The sequence below is a fragment of the Fomitiporia mediterranea genome (assembly GCF_000271605.1).
Source record: "Fomitiporia mediterranea MF3/22 unplaced genomic scaffold FOMMEscaffold_4, whole genome shotgun sequence".
NCBI lineage: Eukaryota > Fungi > Basidiomycota > Agaricomycetes > Hymenochaetales > Hymenochaetaceae > Fomitiporia > Fomitiporia mediterranea.
In genome coordinates this window covers 3,087,329-3,100,839 of record NW_006760389.1, presented here as the reverse complement: position 1 = coordinate 3,100,839, position 13,511 = coordinate 3,087,329, and the positions used below count along the sequence as shown (strand labels likewise).

Below are 13,511 nucleotides of genomic sequence, written 5' to 3'. Positions count from 1 at the left end.
TTTCCTGACGCAATTCTGAAGGATTCGGCGCGAGCCTCGCGACACGAGTCCTGAAAGCTGGACTACAACTGCCTCTAAGCTGGTTACTGCGATTTACGGACACTTTAGTTGTCGGAACATGAATATTTAGGTACTTAGCAGCAGACGGACCTGTCTCTTCGAGGGTGGCAATATAGTTGGCACGGCGTGCACGGAAAGCAGCCTGAGCGTCAGTGTTCTTCTTTCTGAGAGTGATTTCGGACATCTTGTCTAATTTGTCAGGGGCAGGGGCATTGGCTGGCTGCTTGACTGGGGAGGGCGGCTGGGACTGCGGCGTCTTTGGCATAGGACGGGAGAGGAGTGAATATACATAAAGGGAATAAATATTTCGGGAGACAATAACCAGATAGGAAGAGTCAAGTTTAGTAAGCCATACATTGAACAGTAAAGAACAGGAATAAAGTTTTGCTTTGCTTGGACTGCCAGAAACTTGTAAAATGTACTATGCAAGTGCTAGCTAATATTCAAAGATCCTTAAAGGAGTATGATCTGTTTTAGTATAGTGAGCTAGAGATATGGGAAACAAGATTTGAGACATTAGTTCAGGTTATTCAGGTCCAGAGTCCAGTCCGGGTCCGGACGAGTCCATCGGTCCAGGAAATTTCTCAAAATGATGGACCCAGGACCGGACCTCTCCTGGACCCATGAGGACCGGACTGTAGAGGACCGGTCCATCAGTCCAGTCCTGTGTCCGGACCAAGTCCGAGCGGTCCGGGACCGGACATCAGCAACTATACGTATGACTAGAGTAACTACTAGTACGGCTGCTTCTTTTTGTCTCTGTGTCCGAATCTGCCCCCTTTAACCCATCGGGAAAAAGTCTAAAAGGTTATATATTACATTATAATGGTGTGAAAAAAGTAAAAAAAAGTAAAAAAAGTAATTTGCATATTATCAGACCTTGATTTCTGATAAAGTAGTACAACATTGTATAAGGTACTGTAAGGTTTATGAATGTAATAAAAGTACATAAGGGTAATACCCCTTTTAAACATATAAAATGCATAATATTGGACCTCCCTTTTTTGAAATCTATTGTAAGGATTACCAAGTTTTGAAAGGGTAATATATATTTGTAATGTTTTACAGACTATACATAGTTATTATTCCTTAATAATAATAATTTTTCCTTACATCCATTCATTATTAAAATAACAAAAATTGATTATATTAAAATATTTGTACAATACATCATTATCTACAATAATTAAGGAAAATAAACCAAAACACATACATAGTGCAGCCTGTATCAAGATTTGTACAGAGAGCAAGTGAGAGTGTCTGTGTCTACTGTGATGCAAATATGAGTAGGTAGAGGTTGGGATTGGACCAGACTCGAGCAGTGAACAAGTACATTATGGGTGTTAATTGCCAGGCCTATCCCTTGACCAGATCCAGACAGACCACCTGAAAGTAAGGGCATTGAGAGGCTCAACAGTTATGACTGTATCTACAGTTGACCTGTCCTTACAAGCACAGTGTATCACCCATCTCAAAATCACCAAAGTCTGCCATCTCCACTTTGTACACACTACTGTATGTTGTGTGCAGATATCTGAACAGGCAGTCATACAGTGAACTATTAGTGGAGAGCAAGTCGAATTTGCTGTAGTTGTCAGAATCAGTAGTAGATACTGATGAAGAGACACTCACAGTACTTGTAGTGTATGATGAGCTACCTCTTGCCTTGTTCTTTTCCTAACAGCATCTGTAACAGAAGAGGAAGGATGTGTTCTCAGGCTGTTTAATGTAGTCTTCATCACTACACTTTGGTTGTTGCTCAGTCCCTGTAAGTTGAATTGCATACATGTGTGAATTAAGGTCAAGCAGGTTGTAGAGGCTGAGACTGTGTCTGTAAGACAAGTTTAAAGTGATTAGCAAGTGAAAATAAGAGAGAAAAGGTGGACACACTGTGACAGTGTGTAGCAAGTGTAAGTAGTGTACTGAGGTTGGGATCCAGAGTGTTGAACAAGCTGATTTGAGTAGCAAGCAAAGCTATGTCTGTATGTACACATTACATACTCTGACTATGTCTCACAATTAGAGGTGTAGAGAACTTAGGCATTGTGTGTGATTACAAAGGTGTATCTCTAGGATGTTCTGGCTTGAAGGGAGAGGGTGATGTGGGTGATGTAAACAGACTCAGCTTAGGAGGGATAAGTAATAGCCACTACTTACCTTATTTGAAATAGTGTCATAGACAGTACTAAGGAATGTAAATGTGTATAAGGCAAAACTGTCAAGAGTAATGTTAAACAAGGATTGTATGAAGGAGTAGAACACATACAGTGTTAAGGAGAGGGTGGTACTATAGGAGTGGTTGTACATAAACATTGTTGTGAGTATGCTTACATGTGCTTGTTGAGTGTTACTTGTACTATAGAGTAGGAAGAAGTACATGAATGTGTGGAGTTATTAGAGAAGTTGTTTAGCACTAGTCAACAATGTGGATGTATGAATGTGAATTCAAAAAGGGAGACAAACATAAAAAAAGGAGGACAATGAAGGGGAGGCAATACAAGTAGTAGGACAAGGAGTAGAAGGGATGGAAGGGAGACAAAAGGTTAGGAGGAGAGGGAGGAGCAACTATTGTACAGGCTATTATAAAGTGTACTGGCTACTTACTACTTTACATTGAAGGACAGTGTGGTTAGCTTAGTAGTACAATATAGGATCTGAGACTCTATACAGACACTATAATAGTAGATTGAAGAGACAAGTTACAGTAATGTTTATTATCTGTGTTGTTGTACTCAGAGTACCTGCTAGAGGACACTTGTAAGCAAAGGACTAAAGTAACAAACATAGTGTTAGAACAGAGGGTTAGACTTAGAGAGATGGTAGAGGTTGGAGAGAAAGAGTAACAGCTGTAAGTGCATTATTATATGCTCTCAATCTTCAACATTGATTATGTAATCGAAGTTCGTGATAGTAGCAAAGCTGTAAAACAAAACCAATATTACATTTAGATGCAAAAGGAAAGCATTAATTTACTTTATGATACAGTTGATAGTAATCTGACATGTCTATATTGCTTTTAGCACACTAATATAAGTTTTACAAGTATCTAAATGCCTTATACAAACAATATAAAATCTTTTACAAGGTGAATTTTAGTCTGTCTTCAAAGTTATAATCTAAGTATAATACTTTAGCTTATAATGTAAGGTTATCATAATGTATTTGATGAATTGTAATCATTTGTAACACTTTTAGAGTCTTTATATACATTAATATACCTTATTTTATTATAATAATTGTGTTCTAACCCTTACATATGAATTATAATGTATATAAAATGTTTATACTACTTTAAATAGGCTGTAATTCATTATATTAAATCTGACTTTTTCCCAATGCTACTATAATTAAAACAATAAGATTTGTTTGAGTGAACAATTAGTACTAAACTAATTATATCAAAACCTACTTTGTACTATAATGCTTCTTGTGCAGGTATTCTGTTTTCTGGAAAGATCTCAAGGTAATACTAAAGGAAGTCTTTTGCTAACAGTAGTATCTTAGTTTATGTCCATTCTGTCCAAAGTATATATAACTCACCTTGTTTGGATATGTTTCTTATGTAAGGGTCTTTCTCTATCATATTCTTTATCTTCATATCTGTCATAGTAATTGCCACAGAGGTTTGATAGATGTTATTACCAGTTTTGATATGTAGAGCCATCTTAATATAGTTATAAACATTTTGCCTGGATAAAAAACTGTATGTAACAGTACTGACAGATACTGTTTACTAAGAATTTTTCAAATGACAGTAAAGACTTTCTTACCTAGCAGACTAGATATCTGCTTTTGTGTTATATAATCCCTTGAACTGCTCTGGATCTATCCATTTCAGAGTGCCTCTAATGTTTCTCTCACCAGATTTACTAATTCTAACTGTACTGAGAAACAAATGTATCCTTACCCTTTTTTTTACTAGTAGCTACTAACTTACCTTTTGAAATCAGCTAATTTCAGTATTTCTCTCTCCACATTCCCTATTTTGCTTGAACTTAAGTAATGTTCCTAGAGTGTAACCTTAATTAATAGGTTATCTGGCCTATACAATAAATAATAGATGTACAAATGATAAACTGTACTAGTAAATATAACTCACTTTATGTTAGTATACAATATGTATTTTGAATGAAGATGTGCTAACACTTTAAAGAGCTGCCTAATCAGTGCATCTTGAATAGGTTATAGACATCTAAGGCACAGTGTCTACACCTTATATAATCTTTGGTTTCTTCTTCTAAGAAACACTTACTATGTTTTAATTTGACACACTTGTATAAATTACCTCTTTCAGCAAGTTCAAATATTCTGACTATATGCTTGTCATCTGTAAAATTGCTATAACATTTGAGCTTGCAAATAGTGTTTTTAAGTGTTCAGCACATGTTAGGTGACAATATTTAAATACACACTATATACAGGTGGTTTATTTCTATCATAATACTTACTTTGTTTTTGACTCTCTACATGTGTGAAAAATCTTCTAGCTCATTCTGCTCACTGTTTACTACTAGTCTTACAGTTACTTTTGCTGTGAATTTCTCTGGTTTTCCATCCTTCTACTCTAAATCAGGATGTTTTACTTCCTACAGGCATTAACACAGGTATTAGTAACACAAGTTCTCTTATGAGTCATATAAAGGTGTTAGTGTTTTGAGGTCACAATGATTCCCTTAGAGTAGTTCACACCAGTAGGGGTTCAGTGGGCTCTACTCATGGTGTGTAGGTGTTGATACAAGTTGACTGTATAGTTGGTAATGTGTTGTGTACTGTTATATGTGTCCTATGAGCTTCATTGTCCTTATATTAAGTATTATATATGCTATCTAATATTGTGTGTCTTGAATGTATGTCTTGGAAGACATGTCTAAGACATATGACACATTTATCTGGAATAAATGCTAACACTCCCCTTCAAACTTATACTAGTTGATCAGGCTAATATAATGTTTGATAAGTGTTTGTTTGTTGTTTTACTAATATCATTTACATCTGCAATGTAAATGTTTTGTTTGCTTCATATATTAAGTCCACTGTAAGTGTTGTGTTCGTCCAATGTATTATTATAATGTTTGATGTAATAAATTGATTGTTAATTCAATTATGATTGCTAAGAGAGCTGCAGGATCTCTTTAACATTCGTTCGTTTGTAGTTTTAATATTATTAATGTTATAGTTGTTACTATAATGTTTTATCATTTGTATGATAGTAGTTTTCTTGTTTGCAATTTAATATGATATGTTATAACTTTGTTTTGTTCGTTTTTCATGTCATATTGTTTGTTTTGTGTCATAGTATGTTTATTTCTTCATACTGCACTGTTCTGCAGTTGTTCCATTATTCGTTTCGTTTGTATTCGTATTATTATACATGTAGTTCGTTTTATATTCTTACACTCGTTGTGTAATTAGAATTGTACTTCGTTTGTATCGTTTTGTTTGTATAGTTAATACTATATTTAATAACAATGTGTGTGTTATTAATTCGTTCACATTAATTTGTATTCTTGCACATTTGAATTGTGTTACTAGTAGTTTTTCCACTTTTACTTTTGTAATGAAACTGTTGAATCATGCTTGTAAAATGTGTTATTGATGTTATTATGATGTCCTCTATTCATCATGTATCATCTTTGTTTGTTTTGTTTCATATTCATACCTTTTAAGCATTCAATTGTAGTTCTATGCCTTTATATTGAAGCATTGTATTGTTTGCAATTTGTAATATCATGTATGATATGTCAGATTGCTTCATATTAAGGTTGATTGAGGTTTTATTCTTCTGTTATTTGTATTGTTTTATCATCTGACTGTTTGTAAGTCTGTTTAGGCACATTATTTATGTTTTAAACATATAATATGTTTGTATTGTTTTGCTGTTTTACAGTAAATATATTTATTATCAATATATGTGTGTATTGTGTTTGTTATCATTTAATGTGTCCTTCGACTTTTACAAACTATAACGTTATTTGTATGTTTGTATTGTTTTATTGTTGTGATAATGTTTTATTATCATTGTGTAATGTTTATTTGATTAATATATTGCTCTGCACAGTTATAATACATGTTTGTTGCTTTTATTTCATAGATAGATGAAGTAGTACACTTTCACAGTTCTATTTTTCATCATATATTGTAATATTCGTTTGTTTTATTACTTATTTCGTGTCAAATTCTGTTTAATATTGTTTTAATCATTATATTCACTTTATTTGCTGAATATATGCATGCGTTCGTTATGAGATATGAATTTATTTTGTTAATTTTGAGTGTATCACTCATTTCGTTCATTATGATTGATGTTATCTTGTTTGCTTTGAAAGGATTAACGTTTTGATTACTGTTACATTCATTGCTTCTTTTAATTAACTTACACAAGTGCTTTGTACGTCTAGCATCAATTGCTTTGGGAATATGTGCCATTCCTTGGCTACATTGTATTAATTCTTAATTATCTGTCCAAATATTACTTTGTTTGATTGATTATTTGTTCACTATTATGTCCTGCATGTTAGGGAATAAGTATTGTAAGTTTTGCATGATGCATGATTGTTATTTTCAATGTATTATACGTTCCATTTGAGGAAAGCATAGTTGTGTTCAATATTTCTGTATAGTTCATTATGTACTAGAGATGCTTTTCCACTCAACATCTTTGTATGTAGTGTACTTCTTTGTGTTTAGGTATATGCTCTGTAATATATTTGTTTGTAATACGTTCAATTGGTGCTATGTATGGTGTGACCATTAAAGATTTCAGAGAAAATGTCTCTTGCATAGATATTTCATTGTTGAATTCAACAGATTCGCTTCTTATTCGTTGTAATAACTTTGTAATTATGTTTTGTGGGATGTACAAGGTTAAATAGTGACATAGTCAATATTTCTGCATCATTTAATTGTTTGGTATGTTTCTATTATTCGTTATGTTTTATGTTTTGTGAATTTTATGTTTGTGAATATATGCTATTACTCCCCTTCAATTTGAGAAGGTTTGCTTTGAGCAATTAGCTTTTGTGTGTGTGTAATTAATTTGTTCGTACATTTTCATCATTTAATCATTTGTTTAAGCATTGTGTATTAATGTGTGAATGTGTTTTGTTCAATAACTTCAATGTTATTCATTATTTTTGTCCGATTTTGTTATTAATTCTTTATAGCATTTGTACTCTTTGTTATTTGAGTTTATACTCAAATAGATTGTGTGTATGCTTGTGTATTTCGTTTGATTATTATGCATACGTCTGAATAGTTTGTTAATCATTTGGTATAGTGTTGTTTTAGCAAGCATAAGTTTGCAATTTTGTTTGTTTTATTTGTATACATTATGATGCATTGTTTAGATTTGCTCAGTATTGTTTGTCTTCTGTTTGATGACAAAAGTATTCAAGCTATAGTGTTTTGTTTCTGTTCTGTTTATGTATTTTATTCTTTTGTGATAGGTGCAAGCTCAAGCAAGGCTGTTAATGAAGAATACACTATTATGATATTGTTTGAACTTTGAATAGCTAATGATATGCTTTAAGTATTGATCATAGATTTATTCTTTGTGAATTCTATCTTTCTGCTGTTTGTAGTGATCTATTAAATCTGTCACACATTGTGTTTAATCATTTGTAAAGCATTTGATCAAGTTCTGAACTTATGTTTGTTTCTTTAGATTTTGTTCTAATGTTTGTTTGTCTTTTGTGTACTTGGCAGCAGTGTTTGTTCTGTTGTATAGCCCTTCAGACTATCCAATATTAGGCTCTGATGTTTCATAGTATTAGTTGTTTCGTTTTGTGTCTGTATTATTGTATTTTGTCACGTTTTTAAGTAATATTTAATTGTTTATATTGTTTATACTGATTGTATTAATTGTATTGACTTAATACTTTGTTATCATGTATATCTTATTGATATATTATATTGTTACAATGTATTTGTAACTATTGTTCGTTCGATTTTGCATTGTAATAGTAATTGTGTAAGGTATAAGATATGTATTTGCCTGTATAGTATTGATATTGTGTTGATATTATGCATATATGTATCATTATATTGTTTCATTGTTTGTAGCGTTATGTTTTAATTTAATGTAATACTTTGTATAAGTATATATGTTTGTTATTATATGTTTAGACTGTTTGCAACATTGTTTCGTATGTTTTATTACTTGTTTTATGTGTTATTATGTGTTCGTTCAATTGTATTTTGCATACAACATTGTGTTATTCAACAATTAATAGTTTTATGCATTCGAATGCATTATTATTACTTTGTATGTTTGTATATTTGTTTATCTATGTGATATGTTTGTATTTTGTAAATATATGTTATTTATCATGATTGTTCATTTGTGATAGTATAAATTGTTTTTATATTCGAGTTATTATGCTTTAGTAGCATTTATACTCTTGTTTTCGTTTTATTCGTTTGCCTAATCATTATTAGATTGATTATACGTTTGCAATATATTTCTTTATATTGTTATTATGCTTTGCTAGCATTGTTCTTTCGTTTATAGTATTAATCATTTATATTATTGATATACTATCAAATGTTTGTTTGTTATGTGAGACATTATTAATATAATGTGTCTCTGTAGTGTAAGATGAAGTAATTCAGTATTTGAATATAGTATTATTGAGTACTCATTGCATTTAAAGCAACTAGTTCATCCGTCTGTATGTCTTAGACATTCAATACATTGTCTGTATCCAATATATGTCTTGTATTGTGTATCTGATACATGTCTCGTTAGTTTAATAAATCAATGCACATTTAGGATGCTCAGACAGGTGTGTCTAGGTCTATGTAGATAATACGTTCCAGTTACAAGTATCAACCATATCTTGTTGTATAAAGTGATTGTAGTCTTCCAGACAAGACGATTCACATTTGGTATACTCAGATGAGAGCACCAAAGGTTTGTAGACAATTAGAATGGATTGTACATGTAGAATCAAATTGATTCAGTGTTAAATGGAGTAGTTCAATGATACTTATCAAGTTTAGTATGATTGAGCGTATCATATCATTTGTACTATAGTATATAGTACACTGAAGTGTTTGCAATGACAATTGTAGTGTATATAGTCATGCATATAGCCAGTGAGGAGGAATCATAATCATTTAGATGATGATTTTGAAGAGTTGTGTTTGTAGAGGGTAAGATAAAAGTGTAGTAACGATGTAGACATGAGTAGGGAGCACAAGGCTCATAACCTGTTAGTGTTTTGAGGTTGCAATGATTCCCTTAGAGTAGTTCACACTAGTAGGGGTTCAGTAGGCTCTGCTCATGGTGCATAGGCATTGATACAAGTCGACTACATAGTTGGTAATGTGTTGTGTACTGTTATATGTGTTCTATGAGCTTCATCATCCTTATATTAAGTATTATATATGCTATCTAATATTGTGTGTCTCAGATGTATGTCTTGGAAGACATGTCTAAGACATATGACACATTTATCTGGAATAAATGCTAACAAAAGGCAAGTTTTAACAACATTTATATATTTGACTACTGTTGATAAAAGAAGGAAATTCTCAACATACATATACTTCTCTAAAGGTTCCCTTGCCAATTTTTTTACAAACTATTAAGGATTCAATCATTTCTGACCACCTTAGATTAATGTTTGGGCCATTCTTCAAGTTCAACTCAACAGGTTTAAGATTGTTAAGCTCTTTTAGTTCTGTCATTAGTTCTTACATACAAGTAGAGTTTGGATCAGTTACAGGGTAGTAAACAGACAACTCAGCTATAAACAGTGTACTTTTTATAGTATCTGAGTTGTAAAGTAGACTGTAATAGAGTCTTGTACACAGTACTTACATGTGGAATCAATCTAACAGTAATCAGGAGTAGGTGTAAAGTATTGATCAGACCAAATATGATAGCTTTACAAGTTAGGCCAAATCATTCTTAATCAAAGCATGAGTGTCTCTAAGAGTGTAACATGTGTGTTAAACAATAAGCAGATTTTCCCTTAAATCTTATTAATAAATTGAGACTTTCACTTAAGTTTTGTTTACATATTCAGGTACTGGACAACATTTTAGGTTGCCTACTCTACATTGTATTACTACAACAGGTACTATTTTACTTAACTCCTTTCTACTAGTTAATATACATACAGTTATACTAACTAAAAATAGTTTTGCAAAGTATTAGAGTAAATTACAAGAGTGTTAATATTCTAGTTGACTACTAGTTGGAAGGAATATAGATTGGATAGGTATTTATTATTTGGATTGGCCTTCAAAATATTATATAGTATATATAGTCTTACTTACTGTCAATTAAGGTCAGGTAGTAAGAGTACTCACACCTACATTGTAAAAAAAGGCTAAGCTCTTGTTTGGTCATGTATGCTAGTAAATTATATAAAATTTGTGAATTATATACCTGTACATGTACCCTACTTCCAAAATGACATACAACTACAAGATACTACAAGAACTACAAGTCTTATACAACATATATTTAATAAACAGTAAGATATGTCTTGTAGATAATTAAAAGTGTATGTATTCCTCCTCTAATGTGACAATATAGTAATATTCTTCTAGATTTCTGTAATAGCTGGTAGATTCTTGTATGAACTTATAAGTATAATATAGTACTGTAAGGCTAGCTCATATAATAAGTACCTTGTCACACCATTTATATATTTAAAATATAATATATTAAATAGCTAATATACATGTAATACTATCTACAATATTTATATTAGGTAATAGATGAACCAGAATTCTTCTTTTGATTTTGCAAGCAGTATTTGCTCTAGAAAAGGACAAATGTGTTGTTAGACTGATTAACATAGTCCTCTTTATTATGTTTTGGTTGCTACTTAATATCTACAAGTTGAATTGTGTATGTGAGTGAGTTGTAAGGTTATACAGGTTTTAGAGATTGAGGTTGTACTTGAGAGACAGGTTGGGAGATTGACTTGCTAGGAGGGATGGAAATGTTAGCACATGTGGATAATTAAAGTAAAGAGATGTATTCACTACAACAGTGTATAGTAAGTGTGAGTAGTACACTAGAGTTGAGATCTAGAGTATTGAACAAGCTAGTTTGAGTAGCAGGTAAAGCCTGTGTTAGTATGTGTACATTGTATACTCTAACCTTAACATTTAATAGAAGGTACAGTGAGCTGAGTCATAGATTACAAGAGTGTATCTCTGAAACATTCTGTTAAGAATTGTAAAATACAGTAACTAAGTTTGGAAAAGCTTAACTCAAGACTTGGAACCAAGTAGTTTATATACAAAACCCTATTAGTTACAAGTCTAGAGATTGGTCAGATCAACTAGGCTACCTTTGTTGTCCTGCTTAGTAAGAACTCCAGCTCAGCATTATTAACCTCTAATTATTACTAATAGGTGATCAATCTATTAGCAGAGAGAGGGGACAGGAAGGAGTAGGTACTAAGTCAGTTAGGAAAAGGTAACAAAACCTGAGAACAAGGTCTTTATCTCTCTAAGGTTAAACACATACTCTAGCACAGTATTACTTAATAACCTTAACCAAAGACAAGTTATTTAGAATGCTTGTATAGAGAGAGGATCTGGAAAGAGTATAGTGTCTAGAGTAAGAAGTATAAAGGAAAAGACTAGGAGAAAACCTGAAGAGATAAAAAGAAAATATTATACTTACTTAAGGAGAAACTATATAGTTAGCTAGGAATTCTTTGTACAAAGACAAAGGACTATTAAAGCTAGTAAAGAGCTAGAGCCAATACTCTGAAGCTCTATACTTGAGGAGGACTAGTACTAGTAAAGGAAAGGGAACTGAGAGCTCTAAGAAGAGACTATAAGAAAGTAGTCTCCTTTATACACTTTGCTCATACAGATGGGAAAGTAATAAAGTCATAAACATGAGGACTATATGAGGACAATATGAGGAATACATGAGACAATCTAGAACTTTAGTTGTAAGTTTTATGATTGAATACAGAAGCACAAAGATAAGGCTAGAAGTTAATAAGGATAATTGTCTCCTAAACTAAGTCTATTAAAGAAGACTTAGGGAAAGATCTAGAACATTAGTTGTCAGTTCTAGAGTGTACACAAGACAGTCTAGAACTTTGGTTGTAAGTTCTAGGGGCAGTACAGAAGTACAGCCTTTTATATTATAAGAGTCATAAGGAGTTATTAGAAGTTATAATACTCTACCTTATAAGAAAGTGTATTACAAACTAGTGTACAGGAAGTACAGGTTGAGTCAGACAGAGTCATAAGAACAATAGAGAGCTCTACTTTATAGGAAAAGTATTACACAGCTTACACAGTATAACTAGTTAGGAGGACTCATAAGGAGTCATTAGAAGTATGAGAGAAAGTATAGAAGATATAATAATATAGTAAAGGAGTCATTAGAAGATTAATCTAGAATACAAGAAGACACAAACTAGTATTAGCAAATTAATAGAAGACACAAACCAGTGTAGCATACAGTCTAAAGGATTAGCTAGCTCTACTTTATAGGAACAACAGTAAAGAGAGTTACTAAAGTCACTAGAGTAACATTACTCTAGTAAAAGGTATATAAGGAGGCCAGTTTAGCTCTCAAAAGATAGTTTTATCAACTTAAGTTACCTAGTACTTGGAAGTACTCTACTACTAATCTACTAGGCTACACTTGCAACTTGACTAAAGCAGGACTCCTCTACCCTCTCACCCTACAAGTCTACAAGTCTTACCCTTTATACTCTATTCTGTTACTATTCCTAAGGATTAGAACTAGTAAAGTGAGTATATATAATACATTCTCAAAAGAAGAAAGATAGTAAAGTAGACAGTATGGACAGACTCAACTTAGACAGGTAGGAGTAGTAGGACACTACTTCTGTTTAATATATAATGTCATACTTAGTACAGAGGAATGTAAATGTGTATAGTGTAGACCTATTGTGAGTAATGTTAAACATTGAACAAGTAGGAAAGGAGAATACATACAGAGTAAGAGAGAGTAGTATAATAGGAGTAGATGTACATGTACATTGTTACAAGTGTGTGCTCATCAATTACAGTATTACTTGTACTGTATAGTAGAAAGGAGTACACAAATGTATAGAGTTATTAAAGAAGTTGTTCAGTATTAATTAATAATGTAGATGTACAAATGTAAATACAAAAAGGAAGGCAAACATAAAAAAAGGATAACAAAGAGGAGGCAATGTAAGAGACAGAGCAAGGAGTAAGAGGGACAGAAGGCAGACAAAAAGTTGGGAGGAGAAGGATGAGCAACTATTGTACAGATTATTATGAAGTAGACTAGCTACTTATACTTTATGTTGAAGGACTATTACAAAAAAGTCTTAAGTATTATACTTGCTTATAATCTTGTATATTTTTTATATTTTATAAAATTTGTCCAATTACTTATAATCTTCCTAAGGGGTTAAGTAATAATTGTCAGTGACAGTGTAGAGGGGACCCAAAGGCTCAGCAAGGGG

At 32.2% G+C, this 13,511-nt stretch overlaps 1 protein-coding gene across 1 annotated transcript; it reads right to left on the bottom strand.

Moving 5' to 3' along the window:
- Positions 1-83: 83 nt before the first annotated feature.
- On the bottom strand, positions 84-325 carry FOMMEDRAFT_154320 (uncharacterized protein; the record flags this gene model as incomplete). Its single annotated transcript, XM_007264850.1, has 2 exons — positions 84-102; positions 147-325. The coding sequence occupies 2 exons, from the start codon at positions 323-325 to the stop codon at positions 84-86; spliced, it is 198 nt and encodes a 65-aa protein (XP_007264912.1).
- Positions 326-13,511: the final 13,186 nt, after the last annotated feature.